The sequence below is a fragment of the Arachis stenosperma genome, chromosome 5, assembly GCF_014773155.1.
Source record: "Arachis stenosperma cultivar V10309 chromosome 5, arast.V10309.gnm1.PFL2, whole genome shotgun sequence".
In the NCBI taxonomy this organism is placed as follows: domain Eukaryota; kingdom Viridiplantae; phylum Streptophyta; class Magnoliopsida; order Fabales; family Fabaceae; genus Arachis; species Arachis stenosperma.
In genome coordinates, this window is record NC_080381.1 from 125,995,966 (window position 1) to 126,019,162 (window position 23,197).

At 31.0% G+C, this 23,197-nt stretch overlaps 1 protein-coding gene across 1 annotated transcript; it reads right to left on the reverse strand.

Annotated features, from left to right (window-relative positions):
* Nucleotides 1-6,794: 6,794 nt before the first annotated feature.
* LOC130978979 (annexin D5-like) lies at nt 6,795-13,927 on the reverse strand. Its single transcript, XM_057902311.1, has 6 exons — nt 13,852-13,927; nt 13,630-13,775; nt 13,335-13,550; nt 12,353-12,568; nt 7,091-7,180; nt 6,795-7,011 (listed from the first exon to the last, which is right to left on the reverse strand). Exons 1-6 carry the CDS (start codon nt 13,925-13,927, stop codon nt 6,808-6,810), a joined length of 948 nt encoding a protein of 315 aa, XP_057758294.1. The 3' UTR covers nt 6,795-6,807.
* Nucleotides 13,928-23,197: the final 9,270 nt, after the last annotated feature.

A 23,197-nucleotide genomic window follows, 5' to 3' on the forward strand; every position in this document is an offset into this window, starting at 1 on the left:
AGAAGAAGAAAAAGCTGGTGGTGGTGCGGTGCGGTGCGGCAGGCGACAGGACGGCGAAGAAGAAGAAGAAGAAGCTGGTGGTGGAGTGCGGTGCGGCAGGCGGCAGGGCGGCAGCACGGCAGAGCGGCGATATGGCGGTCCCCCTTCTCTCCCTCCTCCTCCCCCTCCTCCCTTTTCTCACACTCCCTTCTCTCTCCCCACCCCCGCTTCTGTATCCTTTCTTTCTTCTTTTTTATTATTATTTTATATTTATTTTATTTTATAATTTTTTTATTGATGGATAATTTTGTAATAAAAAAATAAAATTGGTAAAAAAATATGATTTTAAAATAAACTGAAATTTTAGGAACTATTTCATAACAAAAAAAAAATTGAGAACGATTTCGATTTTCGACCTCTGCATTGAGGACTAAAATCGAACTTAACCCTTAACATTACTACTTACGAGGATGTATATTGTATACTGTATTTAAATTTTTTTTTGGAATTGTATTTTCTTTAACATTTACATTAAAATATAAAGCTTTTTTAATTCATGCGTAACCAACATCATGAAGAGTCTAATGTTCATGACTTTGATTTTCTCTATCCGCTAAACAAAATAGTCTAATAATATTATTAATCCACAACAGAATTTATCCAAATTATCATTATATATGCTGGTTAAGATTGACAAAGTATATTATTATTGTTCTATTTATTCATTATAAGAAATTATTTTTACTTTTTTTTCTTACTTTCATCAATAAAAAAGAGAATAAAGAAGAAGAGAAATGATGTTGCTTTCATTTATAATGGATTATTTGTCCCAATTAAAATCTTTAGTGAGACCTATTTATCTCAATACAATGATAATGTGATATGTTAATATTTAACGTATTATGTAAAATTTTGTCATTAGAATTTAGAAAATTATAATAAACTTAATAAAAAATTTAACTGTCTAACAAAAATAATAATTAGAGGTCAAATTATTATTTTTTTAAGTATAAAAAATAAATGATCCTTTTGTAAAATGGACAATGACCAGAATGAAATTTTACTCTTTTACCAAATAATTCAAGTCTATCTCAGAAAAGTCTTCCTAGTCCCTACCCATGTTAGGCTACTTTGCAGTAATGGCAGAATCTTTTTGGTTGTTAAGCTATCTATCACAAGCGGCCCGTTTTTAAATAGAACGCGTCTATCATCAACAAGTGGTAGTCCTAATAATAAGTGGGTAAACTTCATTACGAGTTTTTTTTAATAATAAAAAGGAAATGTTTTCGAAATGTTTGAAATATTATACTTATTAGTGTTTTGTCTTTATAAAGTAATTTTTTTAGCTTAAGTAAGTTTTTGGTCCGCATAAAATTTTTAGTTAGTTGGCTGATTAGTCTGAGGTTAAAATTATTCTGTATTTAGATTTATCAACTCACGGTTAAACTCTTTAAAAATTACACGATCCATAACTATAAAAACACAAACACTGATATAGATATGGTACGATATAAAATATGTAGACATAAAAATTTTAATTTTTTATAAATACAGAAATATAATATGTATCTAAAATATAATATATTATTTAGATAAATGATAATATTTTATTAATATTAAAATATAAATTAAATTTTTAATAGTTATGATTAATTTTAATAGTTTAAAGTAAGGTTTTATTTTAACGAAAGACAATTTACGTATATAAATTGAATGGATAAATTATTTACCCAAATACAATAATACAGATTTCATTACTTATGTGTCCTGAAATAAGTTTATGTAATCAGTGGAACCCTTCTACATTTTACAAATTGTATATAAACCGTGAAAGTCTCGCACTGTATATGCGAAGGAATCAAACTATAGGAAAATCGTAGTTTCCTGTCACGGATTACGAAAAAGGGAGCTTGAGCATAAACCGTGTCAGTCTCCTACGGTTTATGAAGAGATCGCATTAAATAAAAACATTTGGACCTTACAACGGTTTATGAATAAGAGACAAACACACATAGACGGAACTGCCGGAAAGAGAGCAAAAACTATATGATTTCTTCATGAGAATAAGAAAACAGTGGATGACATTGGTGTTTGATTATTCGACTCGAAAAGACACAAGACGGAGAGAATAGGCTAGTCGGTGAGGCGAGAAAGTATCAAAGGAGTGACAAAAGAAAAAGAAGAATGGCATAAAAAAATACAAAAACTACGATGATTTCATCGCAAGGAAAACAACCTATTCTTTTCAAGGAGAATACCATGGCTCTGATACCATGTTAGAAACAAGAGATTAAACACGAGAAATGATTTGTGTATTATTGAGTGTATTCAAGTTATCTGCTCAAGTTGTCTATTCAAGTTGTCTAGAATGATACAATATGAAAGGATATTTATAGGTACTAAGAGAATCGTAATAATAAAGACTTAATCTCCTATAATAAATATTCAGATATACTAAATAATACTAATTGATCCTAATTGATCCTAGTAATATTCTAATATATATGTTCCTTAGTTATAATATCTTAAATGTAAAAAATATAGGATTACATGTTTGTTCGCGATATCTCTAGGAATGTAAAATGAAAGTAAATAAGAGAGAGGAGCTATTAGCACTCTTATTATAGTGATTTGTTTGGAGATTATTATTATTATTATTATTATTATTATTATTATTATTATTATTATTATTATTATTATATTATTATTATTATTATTATTATTCCCAGACAGTGGTGCTCAAAGCTTTGATCTCGACTCTAAATGTTTTGTCTCAAGGATTACTTGACACAGAAACACCACAAGCATGTGACTAGAGAAACAACTCTTTGAGCTTTTAATCATGTCTGACCTCCCTAGTCATTGATCTTAGAGCCTTGGACCTTACTTTTTATTTTTCTTTTGTTGTTTCTTTTGCTTCAAAGATTAAATTTTCATTAATTTAAGGGAAATCATAATAATTCTCTAAATTCCTATTTCTTGTACATCAATATTCTTTGATTCAAATTTAAATATGCACTGTTTATATCATGCATTCAAAATCACAGATATATCATGTACTCCTCATCATACTTGCAATATTAATATGATTAACTATAATATAAAAAAATAATATAAACATACAGTTTGAGCATATATATTTTCTTATTCATAATTGAAATTTCACATTTTTATTTCTTATCTTTGTTTTATATTTTCTCTAATAATAATAATAATAATAATAATAATAATAATAATAATAATAATAATAATAATAATAATAATCTCCAAACAAATCACTGTAATAAAAGTGCTAATAGCTCCTTTCTCTTATTTACTTTTATTTTACATTCTTAAAGATACTGCTAACAAACATGTAATCCTATATTTTTTACATTTAAGATATTATGACTAAGGAACATATATAAGATGCACAAAATTTTGACACAAATCTATTACGGTTGATGTGTGCTTGTCTCTTGTTCATAAACCGTTGTAAGGTCCAAAGATTTTTGTTTAATGCAATCTCTTCATAAACCGTGGGTGGCTGGCACGATTTATGCTTAAGCTCCCTTTTTCATAATCCATGGCAGGGAACCACGGTTTTCCTATAGTTTGATTCCTTCCTAAACTGTGGGAGGTTTCCACGGTTTATATACAATTTGTAAAATGTGGGAGTGTTCCACGGATTACATAAACTTATTTCAGGACACATAAGTAATAAAATCTGTATGGTTGTATTTGGGTAAACAATTCGTCCATTCAATTTATATACGTAAATTGCCCTTTAACGAATAAAGTATCGTTTTTGTCCCCAAAGTTTTAAAGTTGTCTCTAACGTTTAAATCGTCCTATTTAAGTCCTAACGTTTCAAATTTGACTTAATGTTGTCCTGCCGTTAGGAATCTGTTAACGGAATTGACAGAGGGACAAAATTGAGACGATTTTAAAACGTTAGAAACTTAAATAGGACGAAAACGTTGGGGACAAAAACGATATATAAAAATAAATTTTAATTTTATCCTTTAATAATATCAATTTTTTATGATACATAGTTATTCAATTTTTTAATCACATCTAAGTAAATTATACTTAATCACATTGCTTTTGTTCTAAATAAATTTATTTTTTTATAATTTTACTCTTAAAAATTTTTACTCATCATAAAATATTTGTAGAATGACTATTATATAAACTTGTAGGAAAAAAATGATACATATACAATAAAGTAATGTGATTCTAGTCATTCTACAAACATTTCATGATGAGTAAAAATCTTTAAGAGTAAAATTATAAAAATATAAATTTATTTAGAATCAAAATAATGTGATTAAGTGTAATTTACTTAGATGTGATTAAAAATAATTGAATAACTATATACCGTAAAAAATTGATATTATTGAAGAATAAAATTAAAATTTATTTCTATGTGTCTTCAACATTTTTATCGTATTTAAGTCCATAATGTTTTAAAATTGTTTCAATTTTGTCCCGCTGTCAATTCCGTTAACATTTCTAACAACAGGACAACGTTGAGTCAATTTTAAAACGTTAAGGACTTAAATAAGACAATTTAAATGTTAGGGACAACTTTAAGACTTACTCTAAACATTAGAGATAAAAACGATACTTTATTCTATTTTAATAAATAATAATATATGCCAATGAGTTATAGCTCAAATGACATAATCTCTCCGTATTCATTTAAGAGATTGCAGGTTCGAGTCTTATCTTTGGTAAAAAATAAATAAAAAAATAATAATATATATTATTTATAAATCTGTTAGAAACAAGAGAGATATCTGAGAAAAGTGTGTTGTGTATTATTCAGCTTATGACCCAAGGTACAGTATACAAGAGGTATTTATAGGTGCTAAATGAATCAGAGTAATAAAGGCATAGAATCCTATAATTAATATACAGATATACTACAAAAATACAGACGACACTAATTGATCCTAATTGATGCTAATGATCCTTCTCCCTTCTGTCTGACACGTGGCGCGTTGCTGAGCCGTTGATCTGGGGCGTTGATCCAACGGCAACGGATACTTCTGGAAGGAGAACGCCTGCAACCAGGCAGGCAACTTCGAGCGGCGCGTGGCGACGCGTCCGGCGGCGTATGGCGGTGATTCCGATGGCGTTGGAAACGTTGCAACGAGTAGAAGACGACGGTAGCGGCGGTGACGAACCAAAGCGTCAGGAAGGAGTTGAAAACTGAGGACAAATGAGTGCTCGGAAAACAAACAGATGGCAACCTTCAGACGGCGCGTGTGGTGGTTTCCGGCGACGAGGCTGGACTCGTTGAACTCGCAACGACGAGACGAAGGCGATGGTAAAGGCGGTGACGAACCAAAGCGTCAGAAAAGGAGCGAAAGAAAGGCCAAAGAACACTGTCGAAAGAGGAAAAACAACAACTATGAACGAACTTTCATTGAAAAAAAAAAGGAACCTAAGCTCTGATACCATGTTAGAAACAAGAGAGATATCTGAAAAAAGTGTGTTGTGTATTATTCAGCTTATGACCCAAGATACAGTATACAAGAGGTATTTATAGGTGCTAAATGAATCAGAGTAATAAAAATATAGAATCCTATAATTAATATACAGATATACTACAAAAATACAGACGATACTAATTGATGCTAATAATCCTCTAACAAAATCTATTTAAAAAATATAAATTGAAAATAAGATTGAACTATATTGGTGCTACATAAGTCCACAGTACAGTGATACACTGATGCTCCGATACCAAGTCCCGCAGATCCGTTTTTTTTCTCTAAACATTATAAATACTGTGTTTTAATAGGGCAAAGTATTATTTTACTCTTCAACATTTAGGATGAATTTTATTTTGATTTTTAACATTTTAATCGTCATATATTTTTATCCTAAAACCTTTAAAATAATATTAATATTATCCCAATTTCCATTATCAGATTCCTCACTAATAATTAATAAAATTAATGTACTATTATTAATAATATTTTTGTTAAAATTATAAAAATTTGTTCAACTCCTTTTTTTTATCTTCACCTCTCAACAAACCTAAATTCTATTTTTTATTTTTTATTTCATCTTCCTTTTACACTATTAATTCTCCTAGAAAAATTTAAAAAAAAAAAGAAGAGAGTAAAAGAATAGAGTTTGAACTTGTTAAAAAGGTAAAGATGAAAAAAAAAAATTAAACAAATATAATTTTAACAAAAGCATTATTAACAATACATCAATTTTATTAAGTATTAGTAAAAAATTTAACAGTAAAATAATATTAATATTATTTAAAATAAAAATAAAATAATTAAAATATTAAAAACTAAAATAAATTTTATCACAAACATTAAAAATTAAAACAGTATTTTATTATTTTTTTTTTTTAATATGGTGCACATTATGATACAGATGTTATTTTACACAGCATTCAAGAGATGAATAACTCATCAATATGGTTAGAACTTAGGACCATGAAAAAATTCCAAGATGAAGAGAGCTCGTGGGAGTATATATAGTGAGGGGACCACATCAAAATTATTGGGTATTTCATTGTTGAGTCTATATATTTGAGGGGTTGTATTATAAGTTTATAACTTATATTAATCCTGAAATTTGCATAACTCGTTGTTTTTAGGGGTGCATCTCATTTCATAGATAACATACACCAAAATCAATTATTAATATAAAATATATAAAATATAAATATATTAAAAATAAATTAAAAAATATATATTTATATATAACTATATTAATAATTAATTTTAATATATAAATAATATTTTTATAAGTGTTTATTGTAGCTTATTATATTGTTATTAAATGCAAGATTGAAGATGCATGTTGAGTACTACACTATACATTGGGACCTAAAAGCTGAAGAAGAAAATCCCTATAGTGGCCAAGTGTATCTGAGTGAACTGCATCGTTCAATGTCTTGTGGTATTTCTTAAAATATTCGATTTTGATATAGTGCATGTCGATCTCAGTCCTCGTTACAATTATCCTTGTAAGTGTAACATCATCAGTTCCCAACCCTTTCATTGACTTATACAACACCTGTACGCAAAGTAACATGCATCCCTACATTATTAAGACAACTTATATATATGAGTTTGAAGTTCAAGGAAATGGATACCTTTGCAAAATATTTTGCAGGATTTTCGGCGCATTGGACTATTGTTAAAAGCGCATGACGGAAATGCCCTGATGTTTCATTCTTTACCGCCTGCATTTAAGTAAGGTTTTAGTATTGGAGGAAAATATCTGGTTGAAAATTTCAATAAGTCCATAAAAATGTTATTTATATACATTAAAATTAGATATTAAATTAATTTTTATATGTATATGTATAAATATACGTATTATTTTAATAATAAATTTTTATGTAAACGTAACATAGTTGTAGTTAAATTTACTGTAATTTATAAAAATTTGATTTAATAGACTTTTTCATAATAATTTGTTTTTTAAATTAAAGAAAAATTCAAACCTACTAAGTGGAGCGTACAACTGCCAAAAGGACAAAAACAACAACATAAAGTCAAAAATAATTTTGATGACGTCTTTGACATAGTCATCAACAACATTAAATTAATTACCACATCATTCTTTAGAACAACAAAATGATCTAATAACACAGTCTACCTCATCTGTTGTCTTGATCTGAAATATAACATTATTCTTTCGTAGCCAAAATATTCCATATAACAAAGAAAAATCTAACTAACTACTTTTTACGCATGTCTCTTCTCAATGGCAAGGTCCTCCAACTTTTAAAGTATTTTTTATAGTACCTGGGATCGTTCAATCACGCCCAACATAAAAAATTCATGTGCACCACATCTGCCAATGCAAAGAAAACTCACGAGTAATAAACAAGTGTTGTATGTGCAGTTTCAACATCCTTCTTATATATAATGCATACATTATCACACTGTTTAACAATGCCCAATCAACTCAACCGGTCCTTAGTATTGACCTAACTTACTAGAACAAACTAGGTAAATAGCTCAATTCGAGGCAGAACTAGTCTTTTCCAAATTTTATTTGTGAATATGTAGCTAATTATATAATTTACCAAAGTCTCTCCCTATAATACTTGCACAAATGAGTTAGTAGAATAAACGCCTTCTTTGTCACATTTTTACACTATGTACATTTGCTATATATCAATCTAATAGATTGCAAGATGTCGAGCATCTGATTTAGGATTTTTGTCTCCCATTGGCAAAGTCCCTTAGGGATGTCAACGGGGAAGGGCGGGGGCGGAGGATGCCTCCCTGCTCCCCATCACCGCCCTTAGATTTGCTCCCCGTCCCCGTCCCCATTTTTGCTCCCCATTCCTATTTCTCACAGGGCCTCATTCCCCGCAGGAACCCATTCCCTATCTATCTGATAGTTTTAACTAATTATTAATTTCTATATGAATAGAGCTGCAAGTATTCATCCTATAAAAAAACAGCAAGATTTTATACAAAATGTCTAAATGACACTATGGTGAAATCTTTTGAAATGACGCAGTGGGGGGACGCAACGACGAGCTAGAGGACAAAGTAGTGGACGAGGTGGGAGACGCGATAACAGAGAGGAGAATGAACACGACGGCAGAATTACGAAAAGAAACGCCGCAAATTAAATAGAAAGCACGACGAGGTGAGGATAATGGCACAGTGAGGTGTAACGATGCGGTGGGAAGGGAGAGTGGCGAGGGAGTGGCTGCAGAGATGTTGGATGGAGTATGGACATCGTTAGGAATCTTTGAATTGAAGAAGGGTTATGCAAATGAAGCTTAGGAGTTTTGGGTTTTTATATGTGTGTGTGTGTGTGTGTGAAATGACAAAAAAACATATATGAGAAATAAATTATTAAGAATAATTCAATAAATTTATAAATTTCGGAGAATAGTGGGGATGGGGTAGGGATCCCTGCGCCTGCCTCGAGGGAATTTCGTCCCCCATCTCCATCCCCACGGAAAAAATTTCCCACAGTTGGATCCCATTTGGGGCAGTCCCGACAGGGATTCTCGCGTCTCGTAGAGTTTTGCCTTCCCTTAGTCCCTCCTCCATTGGAAGTTCCAAACCCACTCTAACCCATCTCAAAATTCACAGTCCCCAATTATGAATTTTTTTTGTTTGAAATCAAGAAGAGCCTTGGAAAAAGGAATCTTTTAGCTTTACAGCTTGTAACCATGTATCGTCTTAGACTTTAGTTGATCTACCATCTCCTACCTCCATAACTAGTCCATCAATCATCTTAATATGTTGCTCGTTTATTTGCAGTAGAGATATATATCTCTCTCCATACACTTTCTTTTACTGGCAATGTTTGAGTTGACAACAACTAATTAGGGTTCAAATTATTGGATGAGCATACAACGTACTTTTCATAACGGATAATCCTCCTTAGAGAATTTCAATCACCATTTAAAAAGTAAAGTAGTATTACGAACCATCATATCTCTCACTCATAAGCCTCTTAGCTTCTTCGGTGTCTATATCATCTTTCACCTTACAAGAACCAAGCCAGGCTGTCCATTTTTCTTTCCACAACACTACAAAAAAAGTAAAAAACCGTCAGAATTACCAGCAGAATTGACAAAAAAATTCGACAATAATAAAATTATCGTCGAGTTTATGGACGGACAGAATCTAATAGTATAAACATCGCTATAATGCTTTACTAGCGGATTTTAATCTTCTGACACTAATTACTGTAAAAAATTTATGACGGTAAATATATTCATAATGGCCAATTTGATATATTTTTACCGTTGGACTTTTTCCGACAAAAAAGTTGGCGCCTTTTTAAATATTTCTCGCTGTAATTACTGTTGTAAAATTTCTCAAAAATTTCGACGGTAATATTTTTTTAATAAAAAATAATTTATATTTAATTTTTTTAACTGTGATTATCATAAGCATGACCTGATTAAAACTAGATAAAAATTAATGAAAACTACATGTTTTATTAAAATAAAAAATTACAATATAATAAAGTAATCTCGTTAATGAAATAACATAACGATGTATGACCGTACAAAATAAAACACTACCTCGTAATCATCATTGTCGTCCTCCTGATAGTCTCACTGTTGGTCCTGATACGGCGGTGTGGTCTATGGGTTAGTGCAAGTGCAGATGAGGAGGAGCGCTTCCAGCACTGCTGTCCCTTGTGTGCATCTGATCATAGTAGATGTCCACCTGCTACCACATGTGCTGTATGTGCTCTAGCTCTAGTCTGAGCTCCTATCTTAAAAATTCTGTCTCTGCATCTTGAGCATCCTTCGTTGCCATGCATGCAAACAGTTCCTCGTATCTCTTCTCAGTCAAATGGAGCTGCTAACCCTAATCTTGTAGGCTTTGGATCAGGCTATGGGCCTGCTCATGCAAATTCACGACGTTTTGTGGATTTGCAGGGCCGGTGGCCGAGGTTGAGAATGCCCTAAAAGTAGAGGTGTGTAGGTTGCTGGCAAAGAACGACCTGACTCAGAAGATGCGATTCTTATGTGGCTCAGATGCGGTCTGGCGCCACACGACATCAGGATCAATCACAGATGCGCTCGAGAGATTTTCGTCGTCTGCCATTTACCAGTCCTCTTCAACTTACATTTACCAATACTCTCCCTCTCTGTTAGATACCTAGGTGACTCACAAAATTGGCAATTCATGAGTTCTGCATTACAGTCAAATTTTTCTGTGGGTAAATCTGACAGTAATATTGGCACCATTAAATTCCTCATGCGCGCCAAAACTTAATGTCAGATTTTAGGACAGATTTCCAAATTCAACGGTAACTTTTTGGCCAGACAAAATATAATGACCATCCCATGTAAAATTCGACAGTAAAGACGCCGGTAACGTCCCATGAAAAATTGACAATAAATCCGACGGTAATAAGCGAATTTCTTGTAGTGCAAAAGCACCTCCTCTGTAATGCAATTATTCTTTGCACAACTAGATTTGACATCTTATACAGACTCATATAGTAAATAGGTAAACTGTTTATAACTGACTTAATGAGTACCATCTTTTTAGCTTTACTTAGGACATTTACTTTTCACAAGCTAAGTTTCTCCTCCACCTTATTTATTATCGACTCTCATATTTTTACTAGCCTTGGATTTGCTCCCAAGTTTATTCCAAGGCACTTTGCCAATAGAGCTTCTGCTTGATAGCCTAATAGTCGATACATCCATCCAGCCAACTCTTGACTATAATTTACTAGTGTCAAACTATACTTCTCAAACTTAATGAACAAATCAGATATCATTTCAAAACACATTAGAAGCCTCTTATATTTTTTAATTGTCTTTTTTTTTGGTAGATAAAATAATATGGTGTTATATACAAATTGTAGATATGGTAATTCTATATTATCCCTATCCACTAACAGTGGATATATTCTTCTATACTTTATCGCATCTCTAATTATCTTATTCAACACATCTACCACAAAAACAAACAAAATAGAGACAATACAGTAGATCACCTTGATGTAGCCCTCTCTCCATCTTGAATGATTTCGAAAGTGACCAACCCATTAGCTAAAATAGAGATAGATGTAGACCTAATACACTCCTTGATCCATGTCCTCCATTTTCAAACGAACTTCCACTGATGCAATGTTGTGAAAGTATCTTGTATACCAATCCATCTCTTTAGCATGTCGAGATTTAAATATTTACTACTTCAAGTGAATATCCTGTTTAACATACTACTTCTCACAGCATCTAACTAACGACTTTCTCCTTGCCTTTACTGTATACCATCACAAACCCCACTGCTAACTATATCATCTATATTCTTAATCTCATCCTCAAACTATTTTATCTTTTCAGTTATATCCCAAACTACATATGTAAGAAAAATAAAAATAAAAATAATATTTGTACACTAAAATTAAATACTATGTATTTATATATAATATATATGTAATTTAACTCATTTTTAATGTGTAATGTTTTATATTTTAATATGTATTTTACACTTATGACTGCTTTTAGTAGCTAATTTTAATATACATATAATATAATTGTTACAAAAATATTATGAATATTAAAAATACATTATTAAATTAATTATATGTATTTGTATACATTTATATGTATTTTATACATGTTTTTTAATATAATAATCAACTATTAAAATAATCAAACTTTTTGTAAATACTAAAAATAAATCAGTACTATTTTTTTACTTTTATTCGTAATTTAACTATAAATATAAATCTAATTTTTCTATAAATGTAAATCAATTTTGATTATATTATTTATAAAGTTTAATATCTTATAGACTTGCACTATTTTTTTTAACTTTGGGAACAAGAAGAGGTGTGTATGTTATAGACAACTAATAAATTCTTATATTGATTGAGTTTAAGGGTATGATGATACGTATACCTTCTTGAGTGAGTGACCATGCACATGGTTGTAGTAGGAGTTGACAGCAACCAAATGTGGTGCACTCCGTTCGCTGAAAATTTTGATAAAAGTGTCCTCATCTGTTCCAAGTCTCTTTTCCCCTGCTTTATACAAAGCCTTTGCATCTTTCCCAGCTTGTTCCATGTCAACCTCATCGCTTTCATCACGAGGGTTGTTCAAATATGCAAGCAAGATCTGTGTCACACCATACATGCATGATTCAACATTGAATTAATACATGGTAGAAATTTCGGCACACAATTATTTTCTTACAAAATTGTCAGTTAATAATTATTAAATAATTTAATATGTTTGACTAAATTATTATTCAATAATTTTTACAAAGATAATTATATATAAATTTTTACCAACATATTAAAATAAAAATTCACGCATAATTATCTTTGTAAAAATTATTGAATAATAATTTAATTAAACATGTTAAATTATTTAATTATTTTTAACGTTAATTTTACATAAAAATAATTGTATGTCTGAATTTCTACCATAATATATTAATGAAAAATTATATACAGTTATTTATATTATGTGAATATGTTATTTAAAAAATATTAAATAATAATTTAGTCAAACATATCAAATCTTTTTAGAATATCATAAAACTTTATAGGAAAACAACTATAATTAAATTTTTATTTTTAATTTATTAACCAATAATTAATGATAATCATGATATCGGAGACGGATCTACTCTTATGAGTGTGGGGACAAGCACTCCCACTACAATTTAAAATTTTATTGAGTAGTATATAATAATAATATTTATTTATCCACACTAAATTATTAAATTTGATCTCACAATAATTTTTTAGTCGACTTTTAACATTTGATAGTCAATTTGAAAATTTCATATTAAATGTTTATTATAATGATCAATTTCTAAATTTAAATTAGTATTTTATTATTATAAAAATTATTATTTCACCCTGATCATGATCACCTTTTTATGGTCGGCCGAGGTGTGTGCTTCAACATCATGGTCAACAGAAGCACCAAACTTGGAAAGATAGACTTCTTTTATGGATTGCATCTGCGAATGAGTGCGTGAACATATTATTTCGGTGGCACCGTGGAAGCTTGCGTCCACAGCTAGACACTGCCTAATGATTACTGCGTCGCGCACTACAGGATCATGCATCCACAGAAGAATCGCACTCTTCAAAAAATAATAGACTTGTCAAATACTTTTCATCTTTTTTAATTTGCTGCTAAATAAAATAATATTTAATTAATACCTCTAACTTTCCATGAAGCTCCTTCTCTAGGCATTCAGAAAGTTCCTCAGAATATATAGCTCTGAATTCGTGTACTATATTGGCTCGTTGTGTGGCATCTCTATGAGCAAGGAGATTCACAACAGCATCGGTATCACACTTAAGTCCTGCATGCATGTAAATTAAAGCATCATTTATATATGGGATGAATGTGTGTGTGAGAGAGAGAGAGAGAGGGGTTACCTTTTAAAGCATGGTGAAGATGCATAGCATCATCTCTTGGGCATGGAGGAATTGGGGGTACAACCAAGGTAGCCATCTTTTTCTATCTCAAAACCCATTAAAAAAAAAGGGGGTAACAAAAGAAGGGCAATACCGGCATTAGCTTTGTTTATAATTTTTTTTATTATGTAAAAAGTGATTAATAAAAGAATTTAATTTTAACGTGCCATCAACACAAATAGTACATTAAATCATAATACACACATAAGTAAAATTAATTATTTTTTACATTGATTATATAAATGATCATAAAAAATAACAAATATAATTATTAAATAATTATATAAAGTATTTTATATTGTTTATGCATTAAAATTAAATTTTTAATAAAAATAAAAAAATTTATTTTTTATAAAAATATATAAAAAATAAAAAATAATTTAAATATCATTATAATTTCCATCTGTTAAACCATTGAACTAATAAGTTAATGTTAAGCATTAAGATAACGTTTGGTGGAGAGAGATATAGACTGAATAGACAAAAAAACTGAGACTAAGAGACAAAAACGAGACAGAGATTGAAATAAATATTAGTATTCTGTTTAGTGTAAAGTGAAAGACAAAAATTGAAACAAGAATAAAATTCTAATTTAATTTGTACAAAAGGTAAACTTAGAATTAATTAATTGAAATGAAGGTATTTTAGGTATAAAATGTTATTAAAGTCTTGGTCTTCATCTCTAAAAATTTTAGACCTCTGTGTCTCCACTTTTTGGAGATATTGATATACTAAAATTTTGAAGACAGAGACAAAAATTTTAATACCAGTCTCTAAACCAACAAACATGATATTGAGTCTTAATCTCTTAGTCTCTATCTCAATACCTCAAAATAAACGCTTTATTATGTATGTATGGAGGTAACAATGGATACTTGAAGTACGTTTAAAACAAAATGTTGCTACCATTAGTGTAATAATATCAATAATTAGTGGAAGATGGATATAACATAATTTTTACAGTTTTCAATCTTAAATAGTCATCTATTCTTAAAATTTTATTTGATAATTACAAAAAAATATTGATTTCAAATGATATTAATTCAACTTTAATTTTTCACAATTAGTTATCTTTTAATTTATTGATGTCTAATTCATTATGAAAAAAAGTTTGGTAGTTAACATTTTTTTAATATTTGATTTGTATTTGAACTGATACTTATCAAATTTTTTTTCCCACTAAGTATCCGCTACTATCATTTTCCAAGCTATATATCCATGTATAAAAAGATTCAAAATTTTTGGATTCATATCTATATATTTATATTTGGTTTTCCCTCAAAGAGGTAGCTAGCTTTCACAAATATTTTTCTCTATTTATTATCAATCCTAAAGCCAATTTACTAATGATGAAACAAATTAAAGATACATACAAAGAGAAAAATAAACATTATGGAAATATTGTTTGCCCAAAGATATAGATGTACTCACTTATTATTTGATGGTGTGTAGGGTATTCAACAAAGTCAAGATTTTTTCTGCAGACTTGAGTTCTTATAACTGTTCAAAATAAACATGATAAAAAGAAAACAAATAAATAACTATGCTAAAATACGAAAGTAATAACCACATCAAAACCAAATAAAACAGTAACCAAGGCAAGTTAAAATGATAATAATCAATCGGATTTTGAAATAACTAAGTAATTAAAACATCCAAATAAATCTTAAAAACACAAAGAAAATTAAAACTAAAATAAACAACAGTAGTGCTCACTAAATAGTTATTAAAAAATTCATTATTGAATTATTTTGAACACCCACAAATAATCGTCCTACTTCTCACTTCATTACTCATAAATATCTTAATTTTCATTACAACAATTTTTTTATATTTAGAAACATCTATAACATAGAATTAGGATGATTTAATTAGTGTGTTAGAAAATAAATTAGAATTCCTACACACATGTTTAGATTTAGAGTGAGGCGGGTTATGAAACCGGCGACCATTATCCATATTCGCTTTATATCCAAATTAGAACAAGTAGATTTTATCCAAATTCACTCTAAATTTTGTTAACCCTTGAAAAATCCAACCAAAACAGAAAAAGCGAAGTAAGCCGGTCTGAATTGCCATTCTTAATTAAATTTAAAGAATTTTAGAAATAGACTCATTTATCACATGTTTTATATTTATACGAGCTTGAATTAAAAATACAAAATCCATATTCATCACTGTTCCCTTTTTCTTATTATGATCCCACCGATAACAAGTGGGTTTTATGCAAATTCACTCTAAAATCCAATCAACCCTTAAAAAAATTCAACAAAAGAAAAAGTGTAGTAGATCAGTTCAACTTGTCCTCCTTAATTAAATTTCAGAAATTTTAAAAATTAATTCATTTGTCACATATTTTATCTTCACAAGAACCTAAATTGATACAAAATCTATATTAATCACTATTTCCTTTTTTTTATGAGCCTACCTACTTGATCCACCGATTCCATTAACATCTTTCTTGGTAATATAGCACATGGTTTGTCTAAAAAAAATCATCGATGAGATTAATTAAATGTGGTTTCCAAATTGTATTTCAATTTCTATCAAAAATGGAAAAGGCATATATAAATGAAAAGAAATATAATTAATAAAAACACATTATATTTCTTTGTGGAGTGAGGAAAAAACAAAAATCCAGAATTCAAACCGCAAATAAATCTAAAAGGAAGGAATCTTCATCGGATGGATCATTAATGAAATCTAATAATAATTTGCTTCTATTGAAATTAGCTTCTCAGAAACCAAAAGTTGAAGAGTACCTTAAGCTCCTAATCGGTGATTATTATTTTAATTACCCTCACGTATATACATGCTGATGGCGAAAAAAAAAAAACATATTATCCAGAATATTAAAACTGAAATAAATTAAATAGATACGTATATGTTCAAGTTACCTGGGATCAAAATTTAACAATCACTGACTTTACTCATCTTTCCTTTCTTCACAGATCTACCAATTGCCACATAAATCTTAGAAACAAAAATGGTAAAAGTGCGTTTCAAATAACAAATAGTTAGAATCAGACACCGTGTTTTACGCGTGTAAAACAAAGGGTTATAAACGTATGGATCCCGCTAGGGAGACAATGAAATATCTATACAATATATACAATGGGCTATTTATATAGTCTAAATTAAATTAAAAATAACAATAAATTCCATTTACTCTACTTTCTATCCCTAAATCAAATTACCCCTAATTTACCATTGTTGACCATCCATTACCCTAACCCTCAAACATGTCACTGTCGCTCACCAGCCCCCTTCGCCGCATCACTGTCGCTGGTTACCAACTTCTCCTCCGTGCACCCGCCATTCTCGCGATCCGCATCAGCTCCGACGAGAACTGCATCGGCGACCCCTATTCGCTGCCATACACCATCGCTGGCAGCATCCACATCGCACTGTCGGCGCTGAACTACCAGACCGGTGCCTTGTTGTCCAACCTTGCACATCCGTCACCGCCGACCCACCCAGCATCGCCCAGTCTTTGCGCTTGTACGCCGTGGCTGGAAGCATCCCCGTGGCACGGTTCGCAGCTGAGGATCCACGCCTTGTGTCACCGCCTGCCGTGGACCATTCATCGGGACCAGCACGAACATCATAACCAGACCGTCGCCGACCATCCACGGTAAGTGGGTTAGTTTCTTCGTTCCGTAATTCATTATTGCTGTTGCATCTTGTTCTAGAGATAGATTATGTTGCTGGGATGGTTAATTCTACATGGTGAAAATGCAATAGGTGCAGTTTTAGTATCCTGGAGCATGTGGGATGAGAAATTGGTTGAGATTGTTGCAATTGATTTAACTTTAGCGGGAATGGTTTAAAATTTTGGTATTCTTGATCATGATATTGAAACAACTGCTGACTTAATTGTTTGCTATTTTCATATAAGCTGATTGGTAAAGTTGGATAATTTAGTGATTTAGCCTAGTTTTGGATTAGGTGTAAGGGTCTCTCTTTTGTTATTATTATATTTTAGCTTTCCTTTTGATCAGTTATTTTAATTTAAAAAAACTGGTTTGATTTTCTGGGCTTGTTGATTTATGTTATTTATAATGAATTGTGATCATATTTTGTATCATGGCCTTAATATAATGAAGATGGAAATGATGAATGAAATGAGATATTTAGATGAAACAATTATGGTGGTGATTGGTTTTGTGATGATCAGCTTTCTTGGACTGACATAAAACGGTTTTTTGGGAAAAAAGAAAATCACTTGTGTTTAATATGCATCTTCTCCTAGTTCAAGACGTAATTTTTAAAGAATGTGTAAGAGAATTTTTCTTGGTGGCTTGTCCTACGCTTGTTCAAAACCTAAGATATGCAACACAGCATTTGAATTAATTATCAGTGATTTTCTTAAGTTGTCAGGTTTTGAATTTGTAGGATGTATTTAGAATTATCTAATGAATTAAAGAAATAAAGACTATTATATACATCAAGTTCAGCTTCAATTTTTTTTGGTTGGAAAACCATGTACATATCTCTAATTTAATCTTCTTCTTGTTCCATTCAAAAAGTAAAGCATGCTCTTTTTTTTATTTATTTTTGCTCTAATCACTATGATAGTAATCATTCACTGAATAGGGTTCACACGGTTGCTGAGTTCTGTATGGCTTTTTTTCCAACTCTGAAAGAATAGTTAGAAACTGCCATAGCACTATAAAGCCTTTCTAATATTATGATTTGGTCTGTTTTTTTTTTATTTTCCTTGCTTGCTACTCTAATGCTTAGATTTGAAAAGTTGTAATTGATTGTTCCATTTTTAATTGATGTTCCATTTTTATTTTATTTGAAAGAAGTCCAAGTTAGAAGTTCACTATCACACATACGACTTACTTTAATTTTTATTATGAACATATCACATAAAGATATTAATTTTCTTATATTTGGTGTTAAATAGTTTATTTAATTATAGAACATTTGGTCCCTAGAGCGTACTCCGAATTCGGATATTCATTCTTGATCGACGTGTACGGATGGTTACTTCAATAAATACCTGGATGGTTTGAGTTACATTTATTACCCTACTGTTTAGGTGTGCCATGTTATTGCTTTGTGTGAATCTAATTTACCTTTATGGTTGTTGTTTATAATTGGAGGAGTCGGTCCTCTCAGACCACTTAAATTCTTGCTGTGGAAGTCCTTTCTCTTAATGGCTCTTATGATTATTTTTTGTATTAGCATCTGTAATGACTATAAGTTTTTTGCTCATGTTCTTATATCTTCCTTTGTTGGTTACAAACTGAATAGAAACTTGCATTGGATTTCAGAGGAACTAGCACGAGGAAGTTAGATCACCATTCACGGCACCTAGTATGAGGACATTGATACAACATGCCGAAGATTTACTAAATGGGAGGAAGAACAAGGAGGAAGAAGTAGCGTAATAGGGTTTGACTACTGTGAATTTAATTACCTTAATTTATATAAATTACTTACCGCTTAGTGTCTTGGGGATTTATTTATGATGCTTTTGGAGGACTTGTTTCCATGGATACCTTTTTTTTTAACTTCTGTGAATCTGTTGGTGTACAGTTGTTCAGGCATGGCACACCTCCGAGTGAATCAAAATGACCATCTATTTTGTTTATGAAAGTAACCATCCAGTTACATACTGAACCGAATACCCGGTTTGTTATGTCTTAGAATAGATATCTCTTTCATATTTTCAGATTTGACTTGAATCTGTTATGATTTTGGACAACATGATCAGTGTTCATGCACAAGATCCAAGGATTCCTTTAGAATGCATGCTACAGGTAGTATGAGTTGAATAACGCGAAGAATACCATTTACGAATACTTTAAAAGTGAACATCCATCATATAGAAACGAACATCCAACATAAATATGTAAAAATAACAATGTAATTATTTTCTAAAACGACCACTATACCAAAGACTTTGTTAAATAACATCTGAAACTTGTAACAAATTGATAACCATGATAATTAGATCCAACATCACCATCAAGCATCAAATAAAACTAAGAATCCAAAAATAACCATCCACGTTCACAACAAAAATGAACATCCGATCACGTACAAAAATGAACATTCAATGTATCTCAAATAATGATAACTATGTATTCACTATCTAAAATGACCCGCTACGTGCCGAATGACTAGTTAGTATAGCATAAAGTAATTTGCAACAAATTTACTAACCTTACTTGTAAGATAAAGAATAACTATCATGTCTAATCATATATATATATATAATTCATTGAAATTAATCAAGTAAAATGGTTCATTCCAGCCAAAGTAAAATGGTTCATTGAAATAAATCAAGTATAGATTCTTGCAACAACTGCATACAAACCTGAAACTATCTTTATAACATAATCCCACCCTCTTCATCTACGCTTGATAATAAATGAATATGAATCAAACCATATATACATCGAGATGAAAAATAAACGCAAGCACACCCTGTCCAACATATTCTAACTTTTGTTAAACGAGGTTAACAAAGACAAAAAAGATTGTTACAATCACACCTAAACTAAACAACAAAAATAAATGTAACAAATTAGCATGATCATGTTCCCTCTTTCATCTTGGATCCATTGTTATGTCAAATACCTTCTTGAGGTGGCTCCATTCTGCTGGTTTGGTATTAAATTTTTGGCTGCACTTTTTTTGTATCATTGCTAGGTTTTTTACCTAAGAAATGGCTAGCAAAATAGCACTGAAACATAAGATGATGACAATACATACATGCTTAATCCAATCTGGCAAAGTAGCACTGAAAAGAAGTGTCTAAACTTTGCTAACTCTTGTACCTTGCCTGTAAAATCAAGGACCATTGTTATACTGAAAAAAATGAAGTTACAAAGTAAAAAATCAAATACTGGCATGGAACATCAGTGGCCTCAAATAATTTATAAATTATAGATTTAAAAAAATAAAATTTAGTCAAAGAGGCAAAAACCAAACTAAATACTTAGAATTAATTTCACATCTTCAACAAAACCCATTCTGAGCATCTCATTAGCCTCATCAAGGACATGGAACTTTAGCTGGCTCAGGTCAATATTTTTCCTCTCTATATGATCCTATATAAAATCAACAATAGCCATTAAATAGACTAAAGCTTCCATTATCAACATTGGCAATAGGTATGAATCATATTGCAAAAATGAAAAACCATTATATGAAACCAACAAATATTATAAAGGCAATACATTCACGCGACCTGGAGTGCCAACAACAATATCAACGCCTCTCCTAAGCTTACTCTCCTGAGTCTGGTATGGAGCCCCACCATATATAAACAGCAAGAACTCAATCCCATTGCACCACCATAAACTTCAAAATCAGCATACACCTAATCAAAGAACATCTGAAGCCTAGGTGTCAAACAAATATACACTATAGAGTAGAACGATGGCTTTATACTGACCTTTTGTAGTCCAAGAGGGGGACGAAGAGAAGCGTCGCGATCAGGCAGAGGGAACGGTGGCGTTAGATTCGTTGACGGCAGACCACAGACAACGCAAAGAAGACGCGGCGTTCAGAGATGAGTATGGTGCGACACAGGTCCACACGGGCGTGCGGATGTCCGGCGGCCAGGCGACGGCGACGGGGAGCTCCTAGTCGACGACTGACGCTCGACGGTAGCACGAGGGAGGCGCGGGACGATGGCAGCAGCAAACACCAAGCTTGAAGGAAACACTCCAATCGTGCGGGAAGACCGATTGGGTAGCGCCGACGGCTCAGGTTACAGCGGATTTCATGGGGGTTGGTTCTCTAGCGTCGGAGATGGGGCTCTCTTCGGTGGCTGCTTGGTCAAATTGGGGGAGGGGGTTTCTGCTAGGTCAACAGGAGAGGGAGGATTATATGAATGAGGTACAACAAAGGAAAAATCCTAATTTCATTCAAATTTAAAATTTGAAATAAATAAATAATAATTAATTATTTTAATTATCATTTGATTTTAATTACAAAATTATCCTCATTGTACACATTGTAGAGCAATTATATTAGCTCCTCATACTTTTCCTAAACGTATATAATAAATATAAAAAATATTTTACTACTGTATTTAATATATAAAGTAAATTTATAAAATTTTGGTAATCCTTTTTTTCATTTTCTATATTATCCATAATTTTATTTTTTAAAAACTCTATAAATACAAAAACAACTAGTATGACATATTTTTGTATATTTATTATATACTTGTGGAGAATGTTAGAGGCACGTCAAAATAACAAAGACATATGACCAGGTACCAAGAGCAATATTAGCTTATTTGTACATGTATGGTGAGTAGTGTAAGAACCTAAGAATGTGTGACAAAGGAATTTCTCTTGTTATAAGATTACACCACAACTCACCTCTAAACCGATATCTATAGGGCATCATGGTCCCTAAAAATGTAGGACAATAGGGCATCATGGTCCCCAAAAATTTTATAAAAAAAATAATTTTACTTTTTTCAAATATATAAAGTTGTTGAATTAATGCTCATTCTTCTCATAAGTCCTTCACAATGTTATTGTCATAAATTTAATTTTTATTTCAATCACATTTTCTTTTTTTATTGTCCATTAGAAATATATTTTTTTCCTCTTTCTTTTAATAAAGTCAAATTTTTATTTTTATTTATTTATATCTTGATTTTATATTATAATTATAAGAAATTTTTTTTGTGATTGCAATGCATGAGAACCCAAAATACACTAAATATGATATGGGTAACACTATACAATAGCCAAAGTCTCATTTCACACACATGCTCACTAAGTATAGAGCTAGTAGCTTTCGACCTCTTTGATGATAAAACCAAATTTTTGGTATAATGCAGCATATATGCAGCTTTCTTATTTTTATCAATCGGGTAGAGATGGTGTCGATGCCTCTACGTATTTGGAAAAAATGACGAAATCAGATCTAAAAGAAGTGAGGTGTGGGCCATCATTTTGATCAATGTATTTATATATATTACACGGTTTAAAGATGGTCTTTGTGCTTATTATTGTTACAGTACTAGTATCCCCCATATCACACTCTGAACTACTTTTATTATTCGGCTAATTTCTTTTTGAAACGGAGAAAGAAAATGTGTTATTTATTGGTATAGATAGGTTGAGTATTTTTTTAATATAGAGATAAGAAATCTGAATCGAATTTCGTAATAAAATTTGATTGGTACACAAATATGATCCACAGATTTGTGATTTTAAAATAAAAAAATTATAAAAATCTAACCTTTAGATTTGTGGGTTTAAAAAATAAGAACCCATAAACACAAACCTGACTCTCGTATTTGCGAATCTGACCCTCAGATTTT

Excerpts from the sequence above, each read along its gene's own strand:
- LOC130978979 (XM_057902311.1), bottom strand. The coding sequence starts at position 13,927 with ATGGCTACCTTGGTTGTACCCCCAATTCCTCCATGCCCAAGAGATGAT. Across the intron at positions 13,776-13,851 it reads TCTTCACCATGCTTTAAAAG|GACTTAAGTGTGATACCGAT; the intron begins GTAACCCCTCTC and ends ACATGCATGCAG. Across the intron at positions 13,551-13,629 it reads AGCTTCATGGAAAGTTAGAG|AGTGCGATTCTTCTGTGGAT; the intron begins GTATTAATTAAA and ends TATTTTTTGAAG.